The sequence below is a fragment of the Scyliorhinus canicula genome, chromosome 9 (assembly GCF_902713615.1).
Source record: "Scyliorhinus canicula chromosome 9, sScyCan1.1, whole genome shotgun sequence".
Lineage (NCBI taxonomy): Eukaryota > Metazoa > Chordata > Chondrichthyes > Carcharhiniformes > Scyliorhinidae > Scyliorhinus > Scyliorhinus canicula.
This window is the reverse complement of record NC_052154.1, coordinates 155,291,733-155,315,207: the sequence shown is the minus strand read 5'-3', so window position 1 is coordinate 155,315,207 and position 23,475 is coordinate 155,291,733. Positions and strand designations below refer to the sequence as shown.

The following is a 23,475-nucleotide window of genomic DNA, read 5'->3' as shown; positions in this document are numbered from 1 at the left end:
GGTTAACTACTCAAAGCCAACTCCGCCAGATACCAGACTCTCAAACAACTGCTCCGCTTTGAACTCTGTTTTTACAGAAGACCTCCAGGAGGACAGCAGGAATGCTTTTGGGGAGCCTCAGAGCAGCCCCAAAGAGGTCAAACATCCCTGCTGACCCGTGGGGCCGACAACATGGAGAAGGTTCATTTGGGACGGCACTGAAACACATTGAGAGACTTAATTGGAAACACACCGAGGCGAAGTTGAGACTTTGGAGAGAGCACACAAACCTCCAAGCAACTCATCGACCCAACCCTCCAAGTACTACCTGCCCTGCATGTAGCAGAGACAGCAGATCGTGCATTGGACCTATCAGCCATTCAGAGCCCATCGAACAGGAGTGGATAATCGTTTCACAGGAACAATTATCAAATAGGATTTGACATTGAGCCGCATAAGAAGATATTAGGACCAAATGCTTGGTCAGAGTGGTCATTTTAGGGCACTTGAGAAACAGAGGACGAGAGGTTTACAGAGCGAATTCCAGAGCTTAGGGTCCAGGCAACTGAAGGCATGGCTGCCAATAGAGGAGTGGTTAAAATCAGGGATGCTCTAGACACCAGAATTTGAGGAAGTGCAGAGATCTCAGAGGTTGCGGGGCTGAAGGAGATTACAGGGATAGCGAGGGTGAGACTATGGAGGGACTTTAAAACAAAGATTGAAGCATTGCTTGACTTAGATCACTTCTGGAACAGAAAGAAGGGACAGTGGACCATCAATGGATATTTGAATAGGATGCGATACTCTACACAGGGAGCTCTAAACACTTCCATTGTTCTAGCAAAGGCTTCCCTAGATTCCATTATGGAGATTTTACAAAAATGCAACAGGAGTGAAGGAAAATTGCAAGGACCGGGGACGGTTGCCAGGGGAACAAGTCAAGCAGTTGAGACGAAGGACAAGAAGTATTCTTTTAAAGTTTTACCAACAGGCACTAAAGTAATAGGATTCCCAGGGTCCTGACTGTGTGGAGGAAAGAGCCATTGTTGTGATATCTGGAAGCCTAGTGAGGAGTCTCAACATTGAGCATTCCACACTGTGTGGATTGCGATGGTGGTTGCTGTACTATCATATACAGATCCTTCCATTCTATACATAGCCTCTCTCCAGGCACTAAGGGGAATCTCACCCTTTATTGTAAGCTTCCTCTTCGATCTTGGCTTTTGTCTCCAAGTTAGTTATCTCGACCTTGACCGGCTGGGCATCTCCTGGAGTAGGACATTCGTTCTCCTTATCGCCATTCTGCTTCCCGCTTATTTGTACATAGGAAACAAAGAAGTCAACTTCACTGACTCAGAAAGGGAGAAACGGAAATAGCAAAGTACACCCAGCACTGGTTTTTCAGAACATGCAGCACCTTGAGCATCAACCCTAGGTCAGTGGATAGCACTCTTATCTCCAAGTCACATAAGTTTCAGTCCCACTCCAAACTTGAGTATAAAAATCAAGTTTGACGTTTCAGTGCAGTACTCTCGAAGGTGAGATGTTAAATCTTTAAGATTAAATGGATGAGATGTTGTAACTATTTGTTCAGGTGGATGTGAAAGATCCCATGGCACTATTTTGAAGAAGAGCTGGAAAGTTATCCCCAGTGCCCCGGCCAAAAATCTATCCCTCAAACCAATATCATAAAAGCAGATTACCTGGTCAGTCTAAAATTGCTGTTTTTGGGAGCTTGCTGTGCACAAATTGGCTGCCATGTTACCAACACTGCAACAGTGAATACTCAAAAGTACTTATTGGCTGTAATGCACTTTGGGATGTATGGTGGCCATGAAAAGTGATTTTTCTTTCTTTTTTTTGCTATTGCGAGATAGGTTGGAGTTTAAGTTGCTCACCTCCCAGCTTTTGAACAAACGTTGATCAACAAAGTACAGTAATTTCAACATACCTCGGTTAAATAAATTGAAAGGAAGACTTACCTTTTGTGATAATGGGGTCCCAAAGCCTTACAGCCAATTAAGTACTTTTCCAGTGTGGTGACTTACCAGGACGTAGCTGACTAAAATTGGCCATTTTAACTTAAATAATTGGTCACTTTAAAACAAGTCACAATCACTCCATCACATAGCCCCATGGGAAATCGAACTGGCCAAGTTCGAATGCACTGAAGGTCAGACAGACATGTCTCCACCTGCCTTGTCAATCAGCCATCAAGAGATAATCGATCCGATTGATATGCACAAGCCCAGGCTGGGGCAGACTCTGAACACTATAACCCCCACTATAAATCCATTGAACACTATAACCCCCTCTCGATACCCATTGGCAAAAGGCCACAAGAAGTGGGAAAAAGCTGCAAAGTCAAGGGGGGATAAAAGGATGCACTCCGGACCCCTCGGCAGCAAGGACTTAGCAAGGGAGGGAAGGACGGAAGGAAGGAAGGAAGGAGGTAAGTTACGGGTGTCAAATAAATATTGATGAACTTGAATCTGTGTTTGTGGCTTGTTCTCCTCATTTTGAAAGACACCTAGGTAAAAGCTTTGAGTAAGTAAACTGGTCGAAAGTATCTGAGGTTTTACAGGTACAAAACGATTGCTTCACAGCTACAGGGTCCCAGGTTCGATTCCGGCTTGGGTCACTGTCTGTGCGGAGTCTGCACATCCTTCCCGTGTGTGCGTGGGTTTCCTCCGGGTGCTCCGGTTTCCTCCCACAGTCCAAAGATGTGCAGGTTAGGTGGATTGGCCATGATAAATTGCCCTTAGCGTCTAAAATTGCCCTTAGTGTTAGGTGGGGTTACGGGGATAGGGAGGAGGTGTTGACCTTGGGTAGGGTGCTCTTTCCAGGAGCCGGTGCAGACTCGATGGGCCAAATGGCCTCCTTCTGCACTGTCAATTCTATGAAAACCATTGTGGTCACTGCTGTACCACGGGAAATCTGGTGGACAATTTATGCCCACCATCATCAACATGATAATGACCAGACCCCTATTTTTTTGTGATGTTGTTGTAAAATAGTTTCTAGGATTCCCAGGAGAATGCCTCTGCTTTTCTTCAAATAGATCAATGGATATTTTACATCTACCTCAGGGGGCAAAGGCCACGGCCTAACACTTCACCTGAAAGGCGGCATCTCAGAGAGTGCAGCACTCCCTCATTATAGGCACTTGGAGTACAAACTCGGATTGTGTTCCCCACTGAGCCATGACCAACACCTTCTTCAGTAGACAGGAGTGAAGGATGCACTAATTCGAGTCACTCCTTTAATGACAGCAAGTCTACAGGAATAAAAGTAGCAAACCTGTTACCAGTCACGGAGTAGCAAACAATTGTTTAGAGACATCTTACATCATATATTTCTAGTTGACTCTGAATAATTGAGGGGCTTTTTTGATGTCCTGACTCTCCAAGCCCCTTGATATCAAATATCTGCCATTAATTTTCAGATAGCGCAGGGATCTGATACCCGATCTCCATGTTCCAATCAAGGATTTATCTGAGGACAGACCCTTTCCCAAACCTTGACACACAAATCTCAAACAAGATAATCTGGCAAATCAGGAATAAATTCATAATCCCATACTGCTAAACAGTGTGGATCAGAAGTAGGCTTAAGAACATAGCAACAGGAAGAGGCCTTTCAGCCCATCAAGCCTCTCCCACCATTTTGGATGATTTATATATTAATTCCATTGACCGTCCTTGGTTCTGAATCCCTTAATATCCTTATCCAACAAAAAAATATCAATCTCAGTTTTGTAATTTTCAATTGACCTCATCCTTGACAGCATACAGGCAGAGAAGGTTCCAGATTTCCACAGCCTTTGAGTGAAGAAGTGCTTCCTGACACCATAGAATAGCTACAGTGCAGAAGGAGGCCACTCGGCCCATCGAGTCTGCACCAACCCTTGGAAAGACTACCCTATCTAGGCCACCCTTTCCCCATAACCCCACCTAGCCTTTTTGGACACAAAGGGGCAATTTAGCATGACCAATCCACCTAACCTGCACATCTTTGGACTGCGAGAGGAAACCAGAGTACCCGAAGGAAACCCACGCAGACACGAGGAGAAAGTGCAAACGCCACAGATAGTGACCCAAGACTGGAATTCAACCCAGGTCCCTGGTGCTGTGAGGCAGTAATGCTAACCACTGTGCCACCGAGCCGCCCTAAATTTAAAGTACCTAATTCTTTTTGTCCAACTAAGGGGCAATTTAGTGTGGCCAATCCACCTACCGTGCATATCTTTGGGTTGTGGGGGGGTGGCGGGAGGGGAGACCCACACAAACAGGGGGAGAATATCCAAACTCCACATGGACAGTGACCCCGGCTGGGAGACAGTAGTGCTAACCACTGCATCATTGTGCCATCACCATGCCAACAACATCATCCCCAAAAACCTGGTTCTAATTTAAACGTTTTGCCCTCTCGTTCTGGACGACATAGCAGAAAAATAGTTTCGCTCCACTTACCCTATCAAATTATTTTAAACATCCCAATTAAATCACTCCTTTATATTGCATACTAGCCTAGTCGATGCAGCCTGACCACTTGATTTAACCCTGGTACCATTCTGGTAAATATGTGCTTGAACACCATCAAGATCAATATATTTTTCCTGAGGTGCTGTGTTCAGGGGCTGTGGGTGGGGGGGCCTTCCTATTACAGGGGTTCCTGGGGGGTGGGAGGTCTCCCTATTGCAGGTGTCCCTATAGGGGGGTTCTCCCCATTACAGGGGTCCCTGGGGGGGGTCCCTATTACAGGGGTCCCTGGGCAGGTCTCCCTATCACAGGAGTCCCTGTGGGGGCTCTCCCTATTACAGGGGTCCCTGGGGGGGGGGGTCTCCCTATTACAGGGGTCCCTGGGGGGTCTCCCTATCACTGGGGTCTCGTGGGTGGAGGGTTTCCCTACTACAGGTGTCCCTGGGGGGGTCTCCCTATTACAGGGTTCCTGGGGGGAGGGGGGAGCGGGTCGGGTTGCCCTCGAACTTGGGGATGGGTGGGCGGAGTGGGGGGCTGCTGTGTGGGGGGGGGGGGGGGGGGGGGGTGGATTCAGGGCTGATTTGTGGTGTGGGTGGGGTATGCAGCCGACTGCGGGACCTTGCTATCAGGCCATCAGTTCAAACAGGCGGCCCAAAAGCAGAATTCCCTCAGGAATCCCTAGTATTCCACATCATGCATAAATCTACATGGCAGGGAACACTGAATTGTTTGTTGATTGCGCTCCCAGGAGATGATAAACCGATTGAAATTCTCCTCCGGCGGGAGAACATCTCCCAAATGGAGAATCTTTTTTTGCTTTGATTTCATTTAGTATACAGTGAAAAGTATTGTTTCTTGGTTGCTGTACAAAGAATGCATACCATACATAAGGAAGGAAGGAGAGACTGCAGAATATAATGTCACAGTTAGAGCAAGGTGTAGAGAAAAGATCAGTTTAATATGAGGTAGGTCCATTCAAAAGTCTGATGGCAGTAGGGAAGAAGCTGTCTTGAGTCGGTTGGTACGTGACCTCAAACTTTGGTATCTTTTCCTGACGGAAGAACGTGGAAGAGAGTATGTCCGGGGTGCGTGGGGTCCTTAATTAAGCTGGCTGCCTTTCCAAGGCAGTGGGAATTATAGATAGATCAATGGATGGGAGGCTGGTTTGCGTGATGGTTTGGGCTACATTCACGGCCTTTTGTAGTTTCCTGCGGTCTTGGGCAGAGCAGGCACCATACCAAGCTGATACAACCAGAAAGAATGCTTTCTATGGTGCATCTGTAGAAGTTGGTGAGGGTCGTAGCTGACATGCCAAATTTCCTTAGTCTTCTGAGAAAGTAGAGTCGTTTGTGGGCTTTCTTAACTATAATGTCAGCATGGGAAGACCTGGACAAGCTGTTGGTGATCTGTACACCTAAAAACTTGAAGCTCTCGACCCTTTCTACTTCGTTCCCATTGATGTAGACAGGGGCATGTTCTTCACTTTGCTTCCTGAAGTCGATGACAATCTCCTTCATTTATGGAAATCCCATCCATTATCTTTGAACACTTTCATTTAATAATTTTAAAAATGTTGGCGATGGAATAAAAGACTGAGCAAGCGGGGCTTGTTGGAGGTGGAAGGTGATGGAACCATCAATTCTACGGACACGTGCTTGTAGGATTAGAATAGCGGTTTTAATATACTTACAACAGAGCCAGCCTGTTAGCCGTTGAACTTTCGGTGAACTGGCTGGCTGACTCTGTGGCACGGATCTTTATACAGCAGCTCCAGGGGGAGGAGTTCTGGGCAGAGCCAAGGGGGAGCCCAGTACAAACTCTCGAGTACTCCCAGAGCTACTCCCCCTGGTGGTCAGGTAGTGCAACTGCACTTACAATATTGATACATATATATACTTGGAACAGAGTGACATTGGTAACTATAATACCGTGTGAATCTCATTCACCACATTCACCCCCTGTGAAAAAAATAGAGTCCGGCGGGGGTGGTGGCTCACAGAGTTAGTCTGTCCGGTGGACGAATTGTTCGTTTCGATCTGCGGAGCACCGGGGTTGCAGCCTCTTGCGGTGGCTGGGTGGGTGTTGAGAGTGGGGTACGATGGCAGACTCCGGGGCGGGTCTCGTCCAAACTTCATACACCTCTGGCTCGACCGGAGACTGGGGGCAGGCTGGTGCTGGTGCGTGAAACCGGTGGGGCGAGCTTGCGGAATCGGGGTCGCGAGGGGGCGGCAGCATAGGGAACGGGGTAAGGGGTTCCTCAGTGGGGGTAGGGGGGGTCTGGAGCCAGCGAGTGCCAGGTCCCGAAGAGATACTGTGTCCTGGCGACCGTCCGGGAACTCCACGAATGCGTACTGGGGTTGGAATGGAGGAGGCGCACCTTTACAACAAGGGGATCAGTTTTGTGCCTCCTGACGTGCTTCCTCAGGAGGACCGGGCCTGGTGTCCTCAGCCACGCCGGAAGTGAGATCCCTGTGGTAGTGCCCCTAGAAAAAATGAAGAGCCGCTCGTGAGGGCTTTGATTTGTCGTTGTACAGAGGAGGGATCTAATTGCATGGAGCGCGTCTGGGAGGACTTCTTGCCATTGGGAGACTTGGAGTTTTCTAGGCCGGAAGGTCAGTAGGACGGTATTCCAGACCGTCGCGTTCTTCCTTTCCACCTGTCCATTCCCCCTGGGGTTGTAGCTGGTAGTCCTGCTCGAGGCGATGCCCTTGTCAAGCAGCTACCGACGCAACTGGTCGCTCATAAAGGACGAACCCCGGTCGCTGTGCACGTAGCTGGGGAAACCGAACAGGGTGAAGACACTATGCAATGACTGTGTGGGAGGTCATGTCGGGGCATGGAATGGCAAAAGGGAATCGGGAGAACTCATCGATGATGTTGAGGAAATAAATGTTTTTGTTAGTGGAGGGGAGTGGCCCTTTGAAATCGATCGCAAGGCGTTCAAAGGGCCTAGAAGCCTTGACCAAGTGGACCCTGTCTGGTCTATAGAAGTGCGGTTTGCACTCTGCACAGATCGGGCAGTCCCTGGTGACCGCTTTTACCTTCTCGTTGGAGAAAGGCAGGTTTCGGGCTCTGATGTAGTGGGCGATCCGGGTGACTCCTGGATGGCAGAGGTCAACGTGGATGGCTTTCAGATGGCTGATCTGCGCGCTGGCGCATGTCCCGCGAGATAGGGCATCCGAGGGCTCGTTGAGCTTCCCCGGTCGATATTTAATATCGTAACTATAGGTGGAAAGTTCGATCCTCCACCGAAGGATTTTATCACTTTTTATTTTGCCCCTTTGCGAGTTGTCAAACATAAAGGCAACCGATCGTTGGTCGGTGATGAGGGTGAACCTCCTACCTGCGAGGTAGTGCCTCCAGTGACGAACAGCCTCCACGATGGCTTGTGCTTCCTTCTCGACAGGGGAGTGTCGGAATTCTGAAGCGGATAGGGTACGGGAGAAAAATGCAACGGGCCTCCCTGCCTGATTTAAAGTGGCTGCTAGAGCTACCTCTGAGGCGTCGCTCTCAACCTGAAAGGGAGTGGATTCATCCACCGCCCGCATGGCTGCTTTGGCAATGTCCTCCTTGATGCAGCTGAAGGCCTGGCGCGCCTCAGCAGACAGGGGAAATCGTGTGGCCTTAAAGAGTGGGCGGGCTTTGTCCGCATATTGGGGGACCCACTGGGCGTAGTATGAAAAGAACCCCAAGCACCGTTTGAGGGCCTTGGGGCAATGAGGGAGGGGGAGTTCTAAGTGGGCCCGGTCCGGGTCTGGGCCCAGAACTCCGTTCTCCACGATGTAGCCGAGGATGGCCAGTCTGTTTGTGCAGAAAACGCATTTCTCCTTGTTATAAGTGAGGTTTAATTTCTGTGCCGTCTGGAGAAAACGGTGGAGGTTGGCGTCGTGGTCCTGTTGGTCATAGCCGCAGATGGTAACATTATCCAGATACGGAAACGTGGCCCACAGCCTCTACTGGTCTACCATTCGGTCCATTGCTCATTGGAACACCAAAACCCCGTTAGTGACGCCGAAGGGAACCCGGAGGAAATGGAAGAGGCGGCCATCGGCCTCGAATACCGTGTAGTGGTGGTCCTCCGGGCGGATTGGGAGCTGGTGGTATGCAGACTTCAGATCCACCGTGGAAAATAGCCGATATTGGGCGATCTGGTTAACCATGTCTGCAATTCTGGGGAGGGGATACGCGTCTAGGAGCATAAAGCGATTTATGGTCTGGCTATAGTCGACGACCATGCAAAATTTTTCCCCGGTCTTAACGACCAACACCGGAGCTCTCCAGGGACTATTACTGGCCTCTATGATCCCCTCAATGAGCAGCCGTCGGACCTCCGATCGGATAAAGACCCTATCCTGTAGGCTGTATCGCCTGCTGCGAGTAGCTACTAGTTTGCAATCTGGAGTGAGATTGGCGAAGAGAGGAGGGGGGGAGATGCGCAGCGTGGCTAGGCTGCAGATAGTGAGTGGGGGCAGGGGCCCGCCGAAGCTGAGGGTGAGGCTCTTGAGGTTGCACTGGAAATCCAGGCCTAATAAGAGTGGCGCGCAGAGGTCAGGCAGGACATAAAGTTTAAATTTTGAACAACTAGCGCCTCGAATTGTGAGCGTAGCAACGGTGCGTCCTTTGATTTGGACTGAGTGGGAAGCCGAAGCGAGGGCGATAGTTTGGCTCACAGGAAAAATAGGAAGCGAACAGCGTCTTACCAGCTCTGGGTGTATAAAGCTCTCAGTGCTCCCGGAGTCAAAGAGGCATGGCGTGCTGTACCTGTTGATCTGGACCTCCGCCATCGAACTTCGTAGGTGCTTGGGGCGGGATTGATCTAGGGTGACCGCGTTGAGTTGCGGGCCGCGTGATGAGTGCCCGGGGACGTCGTAGTCTTCAGATGAGCTTTCTGAGCATGGAGATGCAGATGGGGCCCGTGGATCGCACGTGGTGAGCGGCGAGGAAGATGGTGTCCAAGATGGCGGCCCCCATGAGTCGCACGTGGCCGGCCGCATGGTGGGGGTTTGCCAAGATGGCGGCCCCCATGGATCGCACGTGGCGGGAGGGGGCAGAGTCGGGGCGTAGGCCGCAGCGTTTCGGGCCCCGCGGACCCGCTGGTGTTGGGAGCGATTTGTTCTTTCTACTGGGGAGTGCGAAACTGGGGCCCTTTTCGCGAGGCACACTCTGGCATAGTGGCCTTTCTTCCCGCAGCTGCTGCAGGTCGCGGATCAGGCTGGGCAGTGCTGCCGCTGGTGCTGGCTTTGGCCACCGAAATGGCAGGCTGGGGCAGCTGAGTAGCTGGCTGGGGCAGCTGAGTAGCTGGCTGGGGCAGCAGAGTAACTGGCTTTGGCAGCGCGCTAGCTGGGGGGCCGTGCGGCACAGGCCTGGGGGGATTGTTGGTCGGGGGTCCACGATGCGGTCGCGGCGTCCGCGGGAAATGACGTGAGGCTGCAGAAGGAGACTTCCATAGTGGTAGCAACCTCCACAGTATTGTCGAAGTCCTGGGCCCCCTTTTCTAGCAGTCTTTGGCGCACATAATTAGATCTAAGGCCCGCTACGAAAACATCCCGCACAGCAAGGTCCCTATGTTCAGCCGCGGTAACGGCTTGATAATTGAAAGATTGTTCAGTTCCCGTACAAATTTGGCTAGCGTTTCTGTAGGCCGCTGACTGCGAGTCGTAAACACGTGGCGTGCATAAAGCTCGTTAATGGGCCTAACGTACATTTTGTCCAATATTGCCAGCGTGCGGTGTAAGAACCGGCCGGATTTAGCTGTGTGGAAATTCTGTGGCTTACCCTCGCGTGCAGTAGGCTGAGTTTTTGTTCCTCCGTTGTTCCAGCGGTGCTGGCTTCTGCCAGGTAGGCCTTAAAACATCTCAGCCAGTGGGAAAAAATTTCCATAGCCTCTGCATCCTGCGGGTCGAGTTCTAGGCATCCGGGCTTGAGGGCTGCTTCCATGGTTTACTTCGACTGTTTCGTAAGTATATTAAATTGATGGAACCATCAATTCTACGGACACGTGCTTGTAGGATTAGAATAGCGGTTTTAATATACTTACAACAGAGCCAGCCTGTTAGCCGTTGAACTTTCGGTGAACTGGCTGGCTGACTCTTTATACAGCAGCTCCAGGGGGAGGAGTTCTGGGCGGAGCCAAGGGGGAGCCCAGTACAAACTCTCGAGTACTCCCAGAGCTACTCCCCCTGGTGGTCAGGTAGTGCAACTGCACTTACAATATTGATACATATATGTACTTGGAACAGAGTGACATTGGTAACTATAATACCGTGTGAATCTCATTCACCACAAAAGGTCATGTGATTAAATCTCCAGAAATGTCCAGCCAGATTTGGCAACTGTAATGCAAATAATCCCTGAGAAGTGGTTCAAAATGAGAAATCTTGAGGGGTAGAATTTCAGGGTCTAGGGTACTCCAGCAGTGGGCCAACCTGGCACTTCCAAGATACCCAGGTGGCAAATCCAGCTGGCAGGGGCACTGCCAGGGTACCAGATTTTGTGGGTGCTGATGATCGGGCCCTGTGCAGCTGTTGGGGTCGGTGGAGGGAGTCTGGGGACCCTCCCATAGTGCGCTGGGGCTTGGGGGTCGAGTTGGGGGTCTTGGACATCGGGATACTATTTATAAATGGTGTCCTGATCTCTCACTATCCGGCGGCCGAAGCTCCTCGGTGTCGAAAACGGGGCTATGTGCAGCCTCGGCAGCGCGTTCCCCACTGAGGCCCCTTATTTAACGTGAGTCGCATTGTATAGCCATGTGATTCTCGGCACGGAGAAACATGTGGCTAAATGCGCTCACCCTGGGACTTTGTTCCCTTTTAGTTGTATCATGCCCTCTGGTTCTGGCACTAAATGCCAGCCTTACCAGTAAAGCCCAGATCTTGGCTATGAATAAATCATTAAAAAAACACCTCTAGGATGTGATGTGCCATCAATTAACACAAGACAAGTAGTGAACGTAACTGAGGCTTTAATAAGCTAAACAGAAAGCCTCCTGGTCTCTGATCCCGAACTGGGGCAGGGACGGGAATCAGCCAACTTTATACCGAGCCCGAGGGGAGGCGGGGCCATCAGGCAGTGGTTTACCACATGAAAAAATGAAAATCGCTTATTGTCACGGGTAGGCTTCAATGAAGTTACTGTGAAAAGCCCCTAGTCGCCACATTCCGGTGCCTGTCCGGGGAGGCTGGTACGGGAATCGAACCGTGCTGCTGGCCTACTTGGTCTGCTTTAAAAGCCAGCGATTTAGCCTGGTGAGCCCCTTACATTACATGTAATACAGTAGCAGTTTACAATACACATATAATATACTACAGTGGTTTACCACATTCACCTCTTGTTAAAAAAAAGAGTCTAGCGGGTGTGAAGTGGACTTAAAGATCAAGTCTGTCGGGGGCCTTGACCTTCCGCCATGATTGCCTCAGTCCCGGCTGTGGTGTGGGCACTGGTGTTGAGACCTGCGCATCCGGGAGTGTGTTGTCCTCTTCTTCATCCGGTAGTTGAGTCGGTGGAGGGGGGGGGGGGGGGGGGCAGTGTATGGGCGGGGGTGGTGGTAATGGTTTGCCGGTGGGCCTGCGGGTGCCAGATTTTGAAGTAGCTAGGTAGTGGTGGAGGGAGACGGTGTAGGGTCGGGGGTGGCGGTGATGGTCGCTGGGGAACCTGCAGGTGCCAAATCCCGGAGGGAGACTGTGTCCTGCCGTAGGCATATTGTGGATTGGCATGGAGGAGCAGGACCTTCTTGACGAGGTTCTTGATTTTGCCCCGCTGTGTATTGTTAAACATGAAGGCAACCGACCGTTGGTCAGTGAGGAGAGTGAATCTCCTGCCGGCCAGGTAATGCCTCCAATGTCGCACAGCTTCTACAATGGCTTGGGCTTCCTATTCGACGGAGGAGTGTCGAATTTCGGAGGCATGGAGGATACGGGTGAAGAAAGCCATGGGCCTGCTCGCCTGGTTGAGGGTTGTGGCCAGGGCAAAGTCCGATGCATCGCTCTCCACCTGGAACAGAATGGACTCGTCCACAGCGTGCATCGCGGCTTTGGCAATATCTGCCTTGATGCAGTTGAAGGCCAGGCAGGCTTCAGCCGTCAGGGGAAAAACGGTGGATTTAATAGTGGATGGGCCTTGTCCGCATAATTGGGGACCCACTGAGCATAGTAAGAGAAGAACCCCAGGCATCTCTTCAGGCCTTGGAGCAGTGGGGGAGGGAAAGTTCCAGGAGGGGTGCATGCGGTCGGGGTTGGGCCCTAGGACTCTGTTTTCCACAACGTAGCCAAGGATGGCTAGGTGGGTTGTGCGGAAAACGCATTTCTCCTTATTGTATGTGAGGTTAAGGAGTTTAGAAATGCTGGAGGTTTTTGTCATGGCCCTGCTGGTCATGGCCACAGATGGTGACATTATCTAGGTATGGGAACGTGGCCCACAGCCCGTATTGGTCAACCATTCAGTCCATTTCTCGCTGGAAGACCGAGATCCCATTGGTGACGCCGAAGGGAACCCTGAGGATGTGGTAGAGGCGGCCATCTGCCTCGAAGGCAGTGTATGGGCAGTCCTCCAGGCAGATAGGGAACTGGTGGTAAGTGGATTTAATGTCAACTGTGGATAAGACTCGATACTGCACAATCTGGTTGACCATGTCAGATATGCAGGGGAGGGGGTACGCATCGAGCTGCGTGTACCGGTTGATGGTCTGATTGCAATCGATGACCATCCGGTGCTTCTCCCCAGTCTTGACGACCACCGCTGAGGCTCTCCAGTACTAGCCTCAATGATCCCTTCTCGTAGGAGTCGCTTGACCTCTGACCTGATAAAGGCCCTGTCCTGGGCACTGTATAATCTGCTCCTTGTAGCGATGGGCTTACAGTCTGTGGTGAGGTTAGCGAAGAGTGAGGGTGGGGCGACCTTAAGGGTCACGAGGCTACAGATGGTGAGGGGGGGCAGGGGTCCATGAACTTTAAGGTAAGGCTTTGGAGTGGCACTGGAAGTCGAGCTCCAGTAATAGGGCAGCGCCGAGATGGGGAAGGACGTAGAGCTTAAAGTTAGTACGCCTTGTACAGTAAGGGTCGCGACACAGTACCCCCGGATTTCTACTGAATGTGATCCGGAAGCCAGGGAGATTTTCTGGGTCGGGGGTAAAATTGGGAGGGAGCAGCGCCTTCCCGTATCTGGGTGTATGAAGCTGTCTGTGCTCCCGGAGTCTAAAAGGCAACCCGTCTCGTGCCCGTTGATCCGGACGGCTATCGTAGATTTTGTGAGGTGATGAGGTCGGGACTGGACGAGTGTGATGGAGGTGAGCTTCGAAAGGTGATGGGTGGGCCGGTCGGAGGTAGCAGCAGCAGCGTACGACTGGGTGAGCAGGGCTCCCGGGAGGCTGTGGAGTGGTCCCAAGATGGTGGTCCCCATGGGTGGCGGGTGGCATCGGAGATGGTGGCGAAGATGGCGGCCCCCATGGGTTGCACATGGCGGGTGGCAGCAAAGATGGCGGCGCCCACGGGTCGCACATGGCGGGTGGTGCGGCAGTTGGGGGCGGCCCCTACAGGCAGCGCTGCTGGGCCCAGGAGTTTTAGGGACAGGTCGGGCCTGGCAGGCTTTAGCAAAGTGGCCCTTCCTCCCACACCTGTTGCAAGTAACGTTCCGTACAGGGCAGCGTTGTCTGGGATGCTTACCCTGGCCGCAAAAGTAGCACTTCGGGCGTCCGCCGTTGGCGGGCTGCTGCGCGGCACAGGCTTGCGCCGCACTCGAGTCGGATGTTGGCGGCGCCCACGAGGGTGCCGCGTGGTCGGAGGTGCAGACTTCCATGTTCTGGAAAGCCACCTCCAGCGAGTTTGAAAGCTGCACTGTCTCTGGGAGGCCGAGTGTACCCCCTTCTAGCAATTACTGGCGGATGTAATTCGATTTAATGCCTGCGACATTAGCTCTGTGTGTTGTCTAGCCGATACCACCTGGCAAGCACAGTTCCAGCGGAGTACTTGCAAGGCACGCAGGAATTCTGCTGGTGATTCCCAAGGGCATTGTCGCCTTGTGGCAAGAAGGTGCCTCGCATACACCTCGTTTACTGACTTTACGTATTGTCCCTTCAGCAGCATTAGCGCCTCCGTATACGAGGGGGCGTCCCTGATGAGAAGGAAAACTTGCGGGCTCACCCGTGCGTTGAGTATTTGCTGCTTCTGGAGGTCGGTGATGTATTCGGTGGAGGAACCGAGGTAAGCTTCAAAGCAGTTTAGCCAGTGCTCGAATGTTGCAGTGGCGTCGGCTGCCTGTTTGTCCAGCTCCAGGCGATCAGGCTTGAGCGATGAATTCATCTTAAAAGTTTAGCTTGTTAAATTGATGTACCATCAATGAACACAAGACGAGTAGTGAATGTAACTGAGGCTTTAATAAGCTAAACAGAAAGCCTCCTGGCCTCTGATCCCGAACTGGGGCAGGGGCGGAGATCAGCCACCTTTATACCGAGCCTGAGCGGAGGCGGAGCCATCAGGCAGTGGTTTACCACATTACATGTAATACATTGGCCTTTTACCACAATACACATATAATATACTCCAGTGGTTTACCGCAGGATGAAACTGAGTTCCATGGTGAATTTAAGTACTGGTGCCATACTCACTGTTCCACAAGAGGAGCCAGTGTTGGACTGGGATGAATGATGAGGCCGCTGGAGCTGATGGGATTGATGGTGCTGGAGCTGCTGGGACTGGTGGCGGTGCTGGTGGTAAGCATGCTGCTGTTGTTATTCGCCTCTGCCTACAAAGGAAGAAAAATATAACAAAGGGAAAGATTGTTTATTAACCAGGCTGTGTTTGAAGAGAACGGTTCTGGAATGTCAGCTCAGCGCTAAGACTTTGGACACTTGCTGTAAAGATCCTCACAATGATGGGCACATGTAGAATTATATAACAAGAGAGTTGATAGGCTAACACATGCTTCATTAAGGGAGACATTTAGCACAGCAGGAAGTGTGTCAGTCGAAGGTTGAAAGGATTCCGGTGCAGAATACTTACGATTGCGAGAGATATGGCATCAAAGGCCGCCACAATAACAGATAGCAGCTCATTTTAAATGATATCAACACACAGACACACACACAGCATGATGACATATTGTGCGAAAAACAGGAAATGCTGGAAACAATGAGCAAGTCAGATGGGAGAGAGAAAGAGTCAGGACTGGATTCTCTGTATCCCGTCGGCGAAATCGTGTTCAGCGATCGGACGGAGAATGGATCCCCATGCCGAAATCGGGGCTGCCGCCGGTTTGACGTTGGTCTGCCATGCTCCGTCCTCTCCAAACCAACATCATCGTGACTTGCGCCACGTGCCATTTCAATGGCGTAGGCACGTCATCGGCCAGGCCACCAGAAATGCTCTGTCCCCAACCGGCGCGGGCCATGTTGATCCCAACCATGCGGGAACCCAGTGTGCCGGTTGCGGACTGTGTCCAGGATTGCCACACTCAGCCAGGATCCGTGCCGCTGGCCATGGGGTCTTCTGCTAGGGCTGGGGGGGACTGGTGGCGGTTGACCAGGGGGTGGGTTGTGGGGTCGCTCCTGAGAAGGTGGCGGTGAGCTATCTTCTTGAACCGCTGTAGTCCATGTGGTGTAGGCACATCCACCGTGCTGTTAGGGAGGACGTTCCAGGAATTTGACTCAGTGGCAGTGAATGAACGGCGATATATATCCAAGTCAGGATGGTGAGTGGCTTGGAGGGAAAAGTACAGGTGGTGCTGTTCCCAGGCATCTGCTGCCCTTGTATTTCAAGACGGTAGTAGTCATGGGTTTGGAAGGTGCTTCCTAAAGAGTCTTGGTGAGTTCCTGTAGCGCATCTTGTAGATGGTACACACTGCTGCCACTGTTGGTGGTGGAGGAAGTGAATGTTTGTGGAAGGGGTATCAAACAAGTGGTCTGATTTGGACTAGGTGGTGTTGATATTCTTGAGTGTTGTTGAAGTTGCACTCATCCTGTCAAGGAGAGAGTATTCCATTGCACTCTGACATGTGGACAGGCTTTGGGGAGCTAGGAGGTAAGTTACTTGCCGCAGGATTTCTAGCCTCTGACATACTCTTGCAGGCACAGTATTTATATCATAGAATCATAGAATCCCTACAGTGCAGAAGGAGGCCATTCGGTCCATCGAGTCTGCAAAGGCCCATGCTCCAGTAGAGCACCCTATCTAGGCCCAATCCGCCGCTCCCAGAAATACCACCTAACGTTTGGGAAACATTAGCATGTCCAATTCACCTAATCTGCACATCTTTGGACTGTGGGAGGAAACCGGAGCGCCTGGAGGAAACCCACGCAGACCGAGGAGAACATGCAAACTCCACACAGACAGTCACCCAAGGCCGGAATTGAACCTGGGTCCCTGGAGCTTTGAGGCAGCAGTGCTAACCACTGTGCCACCCATGACTAGTCCAGTTTAGGGCAGCAGGGTAGCATGGTGGTTAGCATAAATGCTTCACAGCTCCAGGGTCCCAGGTTCGATTCCCAGCTGGGTCACTGTCTGTGTGGAGTCTGCACGTCCTCCCCCTGTGTGCGTGGGTTTCCTCCGGGTGCTCCGGTTTCCTCCCACAGTCCAAAGATGTGCGGGTTAGGTGGATTGGCCATGCTAAATTGCCCGTAGTGTCCTAATAAATGTAAGGTTATGGGTGTGGGGTTACGGGTATAGGGTGGGTTTGAGTAGGGTGATCATGGCTCGGCACAACATTGAGGGCCGAAGGGCCTGTTCTGTGCTGTACTGTTCTATATTCTATAGTTGTGATCAATGGTAACCGCTAGAATGTGGATAGTAGGGGATTCAGCGATGCTAACACCCTTGAATGTCAAGAGGCAATGGTTAGGAATGAGCTGGGACAGCGGACTAATTTAGGGGGTTGCCATTTATGGTAGTGAGGGATAGGTTTAGGTATCTGGGGATTCAGGTAGCGAGGGAATGGACAGGGCACCATAAGTGGAACTTAACAAAGCTGGTGGAAAAGGCCAGGAAGGATCTTAGGAGGTGGGATACACTGCACTTAACGTTGGCGGGGAGGGTCCAAGTGGTGAAAATGAATATTCTGCCGAGGTTCTTGTTTGTCTTTCAGGCTCTCTCGATCTTTATACCAAAGGCTTTTTTTCGGAAAGTGGACACGATCATCTCGGACTTTGTATGGGCGGGGAAGGTGCCGAGGGTGGGGAGGACCCTGCTACAGAGGCAGAGGCAGCAGGGGGGGTTGGTGTTGCCAAACTTGCTTCATTATTATTGGGCGGCGAATGTGGACAAGGTGCAGCAGTGGTGGGAAGGAGAAGGGGTAGAGTGGGTTAGGATGGAGGAGGAATCTTGTGAGGGGTCTAGTTTGAGGGCTGTGGTGACGGCAGTGTTGCCAATGGTTCCGAGTAGGTATTCAAGGAGCCCAGTGGTGCAGTTCACAGTGAAGATATGGAATCAGCTGAGGAGGCATTTTAGGATGGACAGGATGTCGGTGAAACGCCGCTCTAGAATCATGGTTTGAACTGGGGGGGGGGGATAGTGTATATAGGAGGTGCAGGGAGGTGGGGCTGGTCAAGGTGAGGGATTTGTATTTGGAAGAAGGATTCAACAGTCTGGAGGAGCTCAGAGAGTGTAGAGCTGCCGAGGGGTTGTGAGTTCAGGCATCTGCAAGTTAGGGACTTTGCACGAAAGGTCTGGAGGGAATTCCCCAGGTTGCCGGGATACACCTTGCTGGAGTGACTGCTGTTTTCAGATGTGGAAGGGGAAGGAAGAATTGGGGATATATACAAGTGGCTGGGGGAGCAGGGAGGCGATTGGGTGGTGAAGATCAAGGAGAAATGGGAAGCGGAGTTGGGAGGGGAGATCAATTGGGGAGTATGGAGTGAGGCACTGTGAAGGGTAAATGGAACCTTCTCTTGTGCAAGGATGAGCCTGATACAGTTTAAGGTGGTGCACAGGGTGCATATGACTCGGGCGAGATGAATGGGTTCTTTCAGGGGGTAGCAGATGAGTGAAAGGTGTGGGTGGGGGCCAGCAAATCACGCGCACATGTTTTGGGGTTGCTAAAAATTGGGAAGATTCTGGGCGGGAGTGTTTGCGGTCTTAGCCAGGATAGTGGAGGAGGAGGTGGACCCGGACCCTTTGGTGGCGATATTTGGGGTTTCATAGAAGCCGGAGCTCATGGAGAGGAGGAAGGCCGATGTACGACTTCCTGTGGTTGGAGAAGATAAAGTATGAGTTAAGGGGCTCAGCAGGGGAGTTTGAGAAAAGGTGCGGGATGTTTGTGACCGTGTTTGAGGAGCTGTTCATCGCTGGGGGTAAGGGGTTCGGGGAGGAGGTGGGGGGAGGGTGAAAAAGGGGAAAAATCTGTACAGGATGTATAGTTGATTGTTGGGAAGTATGTTTCCGAGGGTGTTTATTTGCTGTAACCTGCTTTGATACATGTTCGCGATAAAATACATTTTTAATAAAAGGGGCAAGGTTAGATTCCCCCCTTCTGGAGATGGTCAATATTTGGCACTTGTGTGGCGCAAATCATATTTGCCACTTGTCAGCTCAAGCCTGGATATTGTCCAGATCTCACTGCATTTGGACATAGACTGCTTCAGTATCTGAGGAGTCACAAAAGGTACTTTTGACCTTATGATGGAAGATTCAGCTCTTTTGTTCATGTTTGTAAAAAGGCTGTAATGAGTGACCCGGGTGGAACCCAACTGAGCATCTGTGAGCACGTTATTGCTAAGCAACTGCGGCTTGATAATGCTGGTGACGACTCCTTCCATCACTTTACTAATGATCGAGATCACGATCATTATTAATGTTTAACAATAAAACAATCACAATTTTATGAAATGGCCTAGCAGGCTCATAGGGCTGAATGGCCCACTCCTGTTCCTGTTTCTTACGGTCTTAAATGTAATATTTCCAAGTTTGCTGATGACACAAAACCTGGTGGGAACGTGAGTTGTGAGGAGGATGCAAAGAACAGGGAAGGCTGAGAGGTGACCTGATCGAGGTCTTTAAGATTATGAAACATTTTGATTGGGTAGATGTAGAGAAGATGTTTCCACTTGAGGGTGAAGCCAGAGCTAGATAAAAAAGCCATGAGGAAATTCAAGAGAAACTATTCAACTGAAAAGGTGGTGAGAATGTGGAATTTGCTACCATATGGAGTAGTTGAGGCAAATAGCATAGATACATTTATTTATTTTTTAAGAAAATATTTTATTGAAGCATTTGTAATTTTCACAGTTTTAACACTTTCACATTTCTTAAACAACCGAGCGGCCGGCACACGCAAAAACAAAAAAATAACATCCTCTCCTACCCCCGCCCTATTTCCTAATTACCCATATACAAAGTTCCCTGTCCTTGTCTTACACCACCATGCCTCCCATTTTCCACACTCTCCCCTTTCTCCCTACACCCCCCCCCCCCCCCCCCCCCCCCGCCTGCTGCTGACGTTCAATTTTACTTGAAGAAGTCGATGAACGGCTGCCACCTCCAGGCCAACCCCTGTATAATTGAACCTCTCAAGGCGAACTTAATCTTTTCCAGCCTGAGAAACCCCGCCATGACACTGACCCACTCTCCTGACTTTGGAGGCTCCGAGTCCCTCCATCCCAGCAAAATCCATCTCCGGGCCACCAGGGAGAAGGCTAGAACATCGGCCTCCCTCCCCCCCACCCCAGGCCCCCGGATCTTCTGATACCCCAAATATTGCCAATTCTAAAGTCTCCTCTAAAGTCTCCAGGCTTGGGAAACCCTGCTGAACGAAGAGATCCCCAAATCTCTCAATCCTGCCCGCTGCCACTTTCTAAAGCCCCCATCCAGCCTCCCCCGAACAAAACGGTGATTGTCACAGATGGGTGACCACACTGTCAGCCCCTCCAATCCCATGTGCTGTCTCCATTGCCCCCACACCCTCAGGGCTGCCACCACCATTGGGCTTGATGAGTACCGAGCCGGCAAGAATGGCAGGGGCGCCGTTAAGAAAGTCTCCAAGCTTGTACCCTTACAGGATGCCGCCTCTACTAGTTCCCAAACCGACCCCACCCCCACTAGCCACTTCCTGACCATTGATATGTTGGCCACCCAGTAATAATTAATAAAACTTGGGAAGGTCAAGCCACCCTCCCCGCGACCCCATTCCAGGAGTGCCTTCTTCACCCTCGGGTTTTTACCAGCCCACACAAACCCCAGATAACTGCATTCATTTTCCTAAAAAAGGCCTTCGGGACAAAAATCGGGCGACATTGAAAAAAGAACAGCAGCCTTGGGAGGACTATCACCTTCACCGTCTGCACCCTCCCCGCCAGTGTCAGCGGGAGCATGTCCCACCTGCAGAAATCCCTTTTCATCTGATCGACCGATCTATCCAAATGTAACTTGTGGAGCTGCCCCCAATCCTTAGCCACCTGAATCCCCAGATACCTGAAGCTCTTCCCCACCACTTTAAAAGGTAACTCCCCCAGTCTCCTTTCCTGCCCCCGTGCCTGAATCACAAACTCCTTGCTCTTTCCCATATTTAACTTGTAGCCTGAAAAACGCCCAAATTCTTCCAGTGTCTCCATGATTCCGGTCATCCCCCCCAACGGTCTGTAATATAAAGAAGTAAATCGTCCGCGTAGAGCGAGACCCTATGCTCCACCCCCCTCTCACTATCCCCCGCCAGACATTCAACGCCCTAAGGGCCATTGCCAAGGGCTCTCTGGCCAGGGCAAACAGTAGTGGGGAGGGCAGGCATCGCTGTCTTGTCCCCCTACAAAGATTAAAATATTTTGACCGGACCCGGTTGGTTCTTACATTCACCACCGGAGCCTGATATAGCAACCGGACCGAATCCACAAATCCCTGCCCAAATCCTAACCTGCCTAGAATATCCCATAGGTACTTCCACTCCACCCGGTCAAAGGCCTTTTCTGCATCCGTAGCTACTACCACCTCAACCTCCCGCAGCATAGATACATTTAGAGGAAAGCTAGAAAATACATGAGAGAGAAAGGTTATTCTCATGGAGATGAAGTTGGGATGGAATGAGTTTCTGCAGAGATTAAACACTGACGTAGACCTGGTAGGTCAAATTACATGTTCCTGTGCTGTAAATTCTTCTTAATTCTCTGCAAAATACACATTATTTGTCACATGGCATCCTAACATGGGCTCTCTCTTTATCTTCTGTACGTTCATGGGCATTCTGCTAATCAGTTTTTAAAGACAAATTGTTCACCTACCATGGTAGCAATGGTGGGCTGCCCGGGGAAGTTAATGAACTTTGGAACCACTGCCACACTGACCCTCCTGCGAGGTACAGTCTGCGGGAAGCAAAACACAACATAAGACAGTATTTTAATAGTTAAATCCACACCACTGAATAGCAAGTAAATCAGGGCGAAATCTATCTTGGGCAAAACTGAGTGATAACATTTTTTAAAAATCATTGGGTGGAATTTACCGATTTTGTTTGTCAAACTGTCGTCACTGGTAGGAGAAACAGAGGGTAGTCTGCCAACTGCACTGCCGGCTTTCCCTGCCATATTTTGAAAATTAAAAATGAAAATCACTTATTGTCACAAGTAGGCTTCGAATGAAGTTACTGTGAAAAGCCCCTAGTCGCCACATTCCGGCGCCTGTTCGGGGAGGCTGTTACGGGAATCGAACCGTGCTGCTGGCCTGCCTTGGTCTGCTTTCAACGCCAGCCATTTAGCCCTGTGCTAAACAGCCCCTTCTAGACACTCTGTCACAATAAATCCAAGTGGCGGGTCCCACGACGTCAAGCTCAGAGCCCGCCCAGTCAGCAACCCCCCCCCCCCCCCCCAGGTACTGTCCCCTACACTGCCTCCTGGTACTGCCCCGCTCTGCCATGCCAGGGTGGTGCCAGGGGCAATTCCAGGGGCAATGCCAGGGCATGATCCTATACCCTCTAGGGGCTATACTCACCTGTGTGCCTACTGTAGGTTCTGTTCACCAGGTGCACCTCGTGAATAGACTTGGTGGGGGAGTGGGGGGGGGGGGAATCTATCAGGCATGGAGTCCTAATATACAGAATTAGGTAGATACAAATTCAGATCCCGACTTTTAATGCCGGGATTCCTATTACATCATTGGACGGGAAGAGGGGAATCGAGAGGGGAAGTTCCGCTGGGGTGAAAGCCATTTTGGATCACTTTCTCAATTCTCTGTTCTTTCTGCCGTAACCCCCCCCCCCCCCCCCCCCCCCGCCAAAACAGGACTGGAAAATCCCTACCCTTTGAAAGAGCTGAGAAACAGATGCCCAATGAGTTATCGTTCAAGAAGTACTTCACCATTATTAATATTGACAACTGTGGGATAAAATCAGTCTCTCAGCCTGTGGCTGAGTGAATGGATTACAGCTGAGGTGATAAGGAGCCTACCAGAGTGAACGACCGTGCCATAATAATTATCATCAGTGAAACACCGCTTAATGTGCTGGTGTCGAACTCACCATCTATTTTAACAGAGGTGTTAAATGTCTTTATTTCAAATGTATTTATGCTTTCCCTAAAATAACAGGCAGAGAAATCGCAGAAATGTGTTTCATGTTCTCTCATTAATGTTGACGGCTGTCACGAAAGTGTCTTGGAAGGAGGCCCAGCAACACTGAGCCTCCAACAAACTGCAGTAATCACAATGACATCCTTTATTTTCAACAATGAGTGCATTCTCCTAGTTCCTAAATTAAGCAACCGCAACATGCATCAATCATGCAGCCTTTCTACGAGTGAAGATCCTGCCCATCTGGAATAACCAATTACTTTTCTTTTGATGAGCACTAAAAAATCAGGAAGTTTCTGAAATGTAAGTGGCCGTTTTCTTACTCTGACTTTAGCAAGGGTAGGAATTTGCAAGACAACAGGAAAGAGCAGGGTGTGGGGTAGAGGTTATGGGACAAATTGAATAACGTTTTCAAAGAGGTACATGGACCAAATGTCCTCTTTCTGTGCATGATTCATGTTGGATTAAAATATACATTTAAAAAATAAGTTTAACAAAAAATGCAGTTGTTTAAAACAACTTAATTTGAATCCACTTATCCTGAC

The 23,475-nt window shown here is 50.6% G+C and overlaps 1 protein-coding gene across 1 annotated transcript in view; it reads right to left on the bottom strand.

Moving 5' to 3' along the window:
• Nucleotides 1-23,475, bottom strand: part of mrvi1 (murine retrovirus integration site 1 homolog) — a 270,208-nt gene that overhangs the window by 5,635 nt on the left and 241,098 nt on the right. Inside the window, exons 23-25 of the mRNA XM_038806059.1 lie at nucleotides 21,649-21,729; nucleotides 15,058-15,194; nucleotides 1,169-1,291 (exon numbers count right to left, since the gene is read on the bottom strand). Of these exons, the coding sequence (XP_038661987.1) occupies nucleotides 1,169-1,291; nucleotides 15,058-15,194; nucleotides 21,649-21,729 (341 nt within the window). The remainder of the gene's footprint in view (nucleotides 1-1,168; nucleotides 1,292-15,057; nucleotides 15,195-21,648; nucleotides 21,730-23,475) is intronic.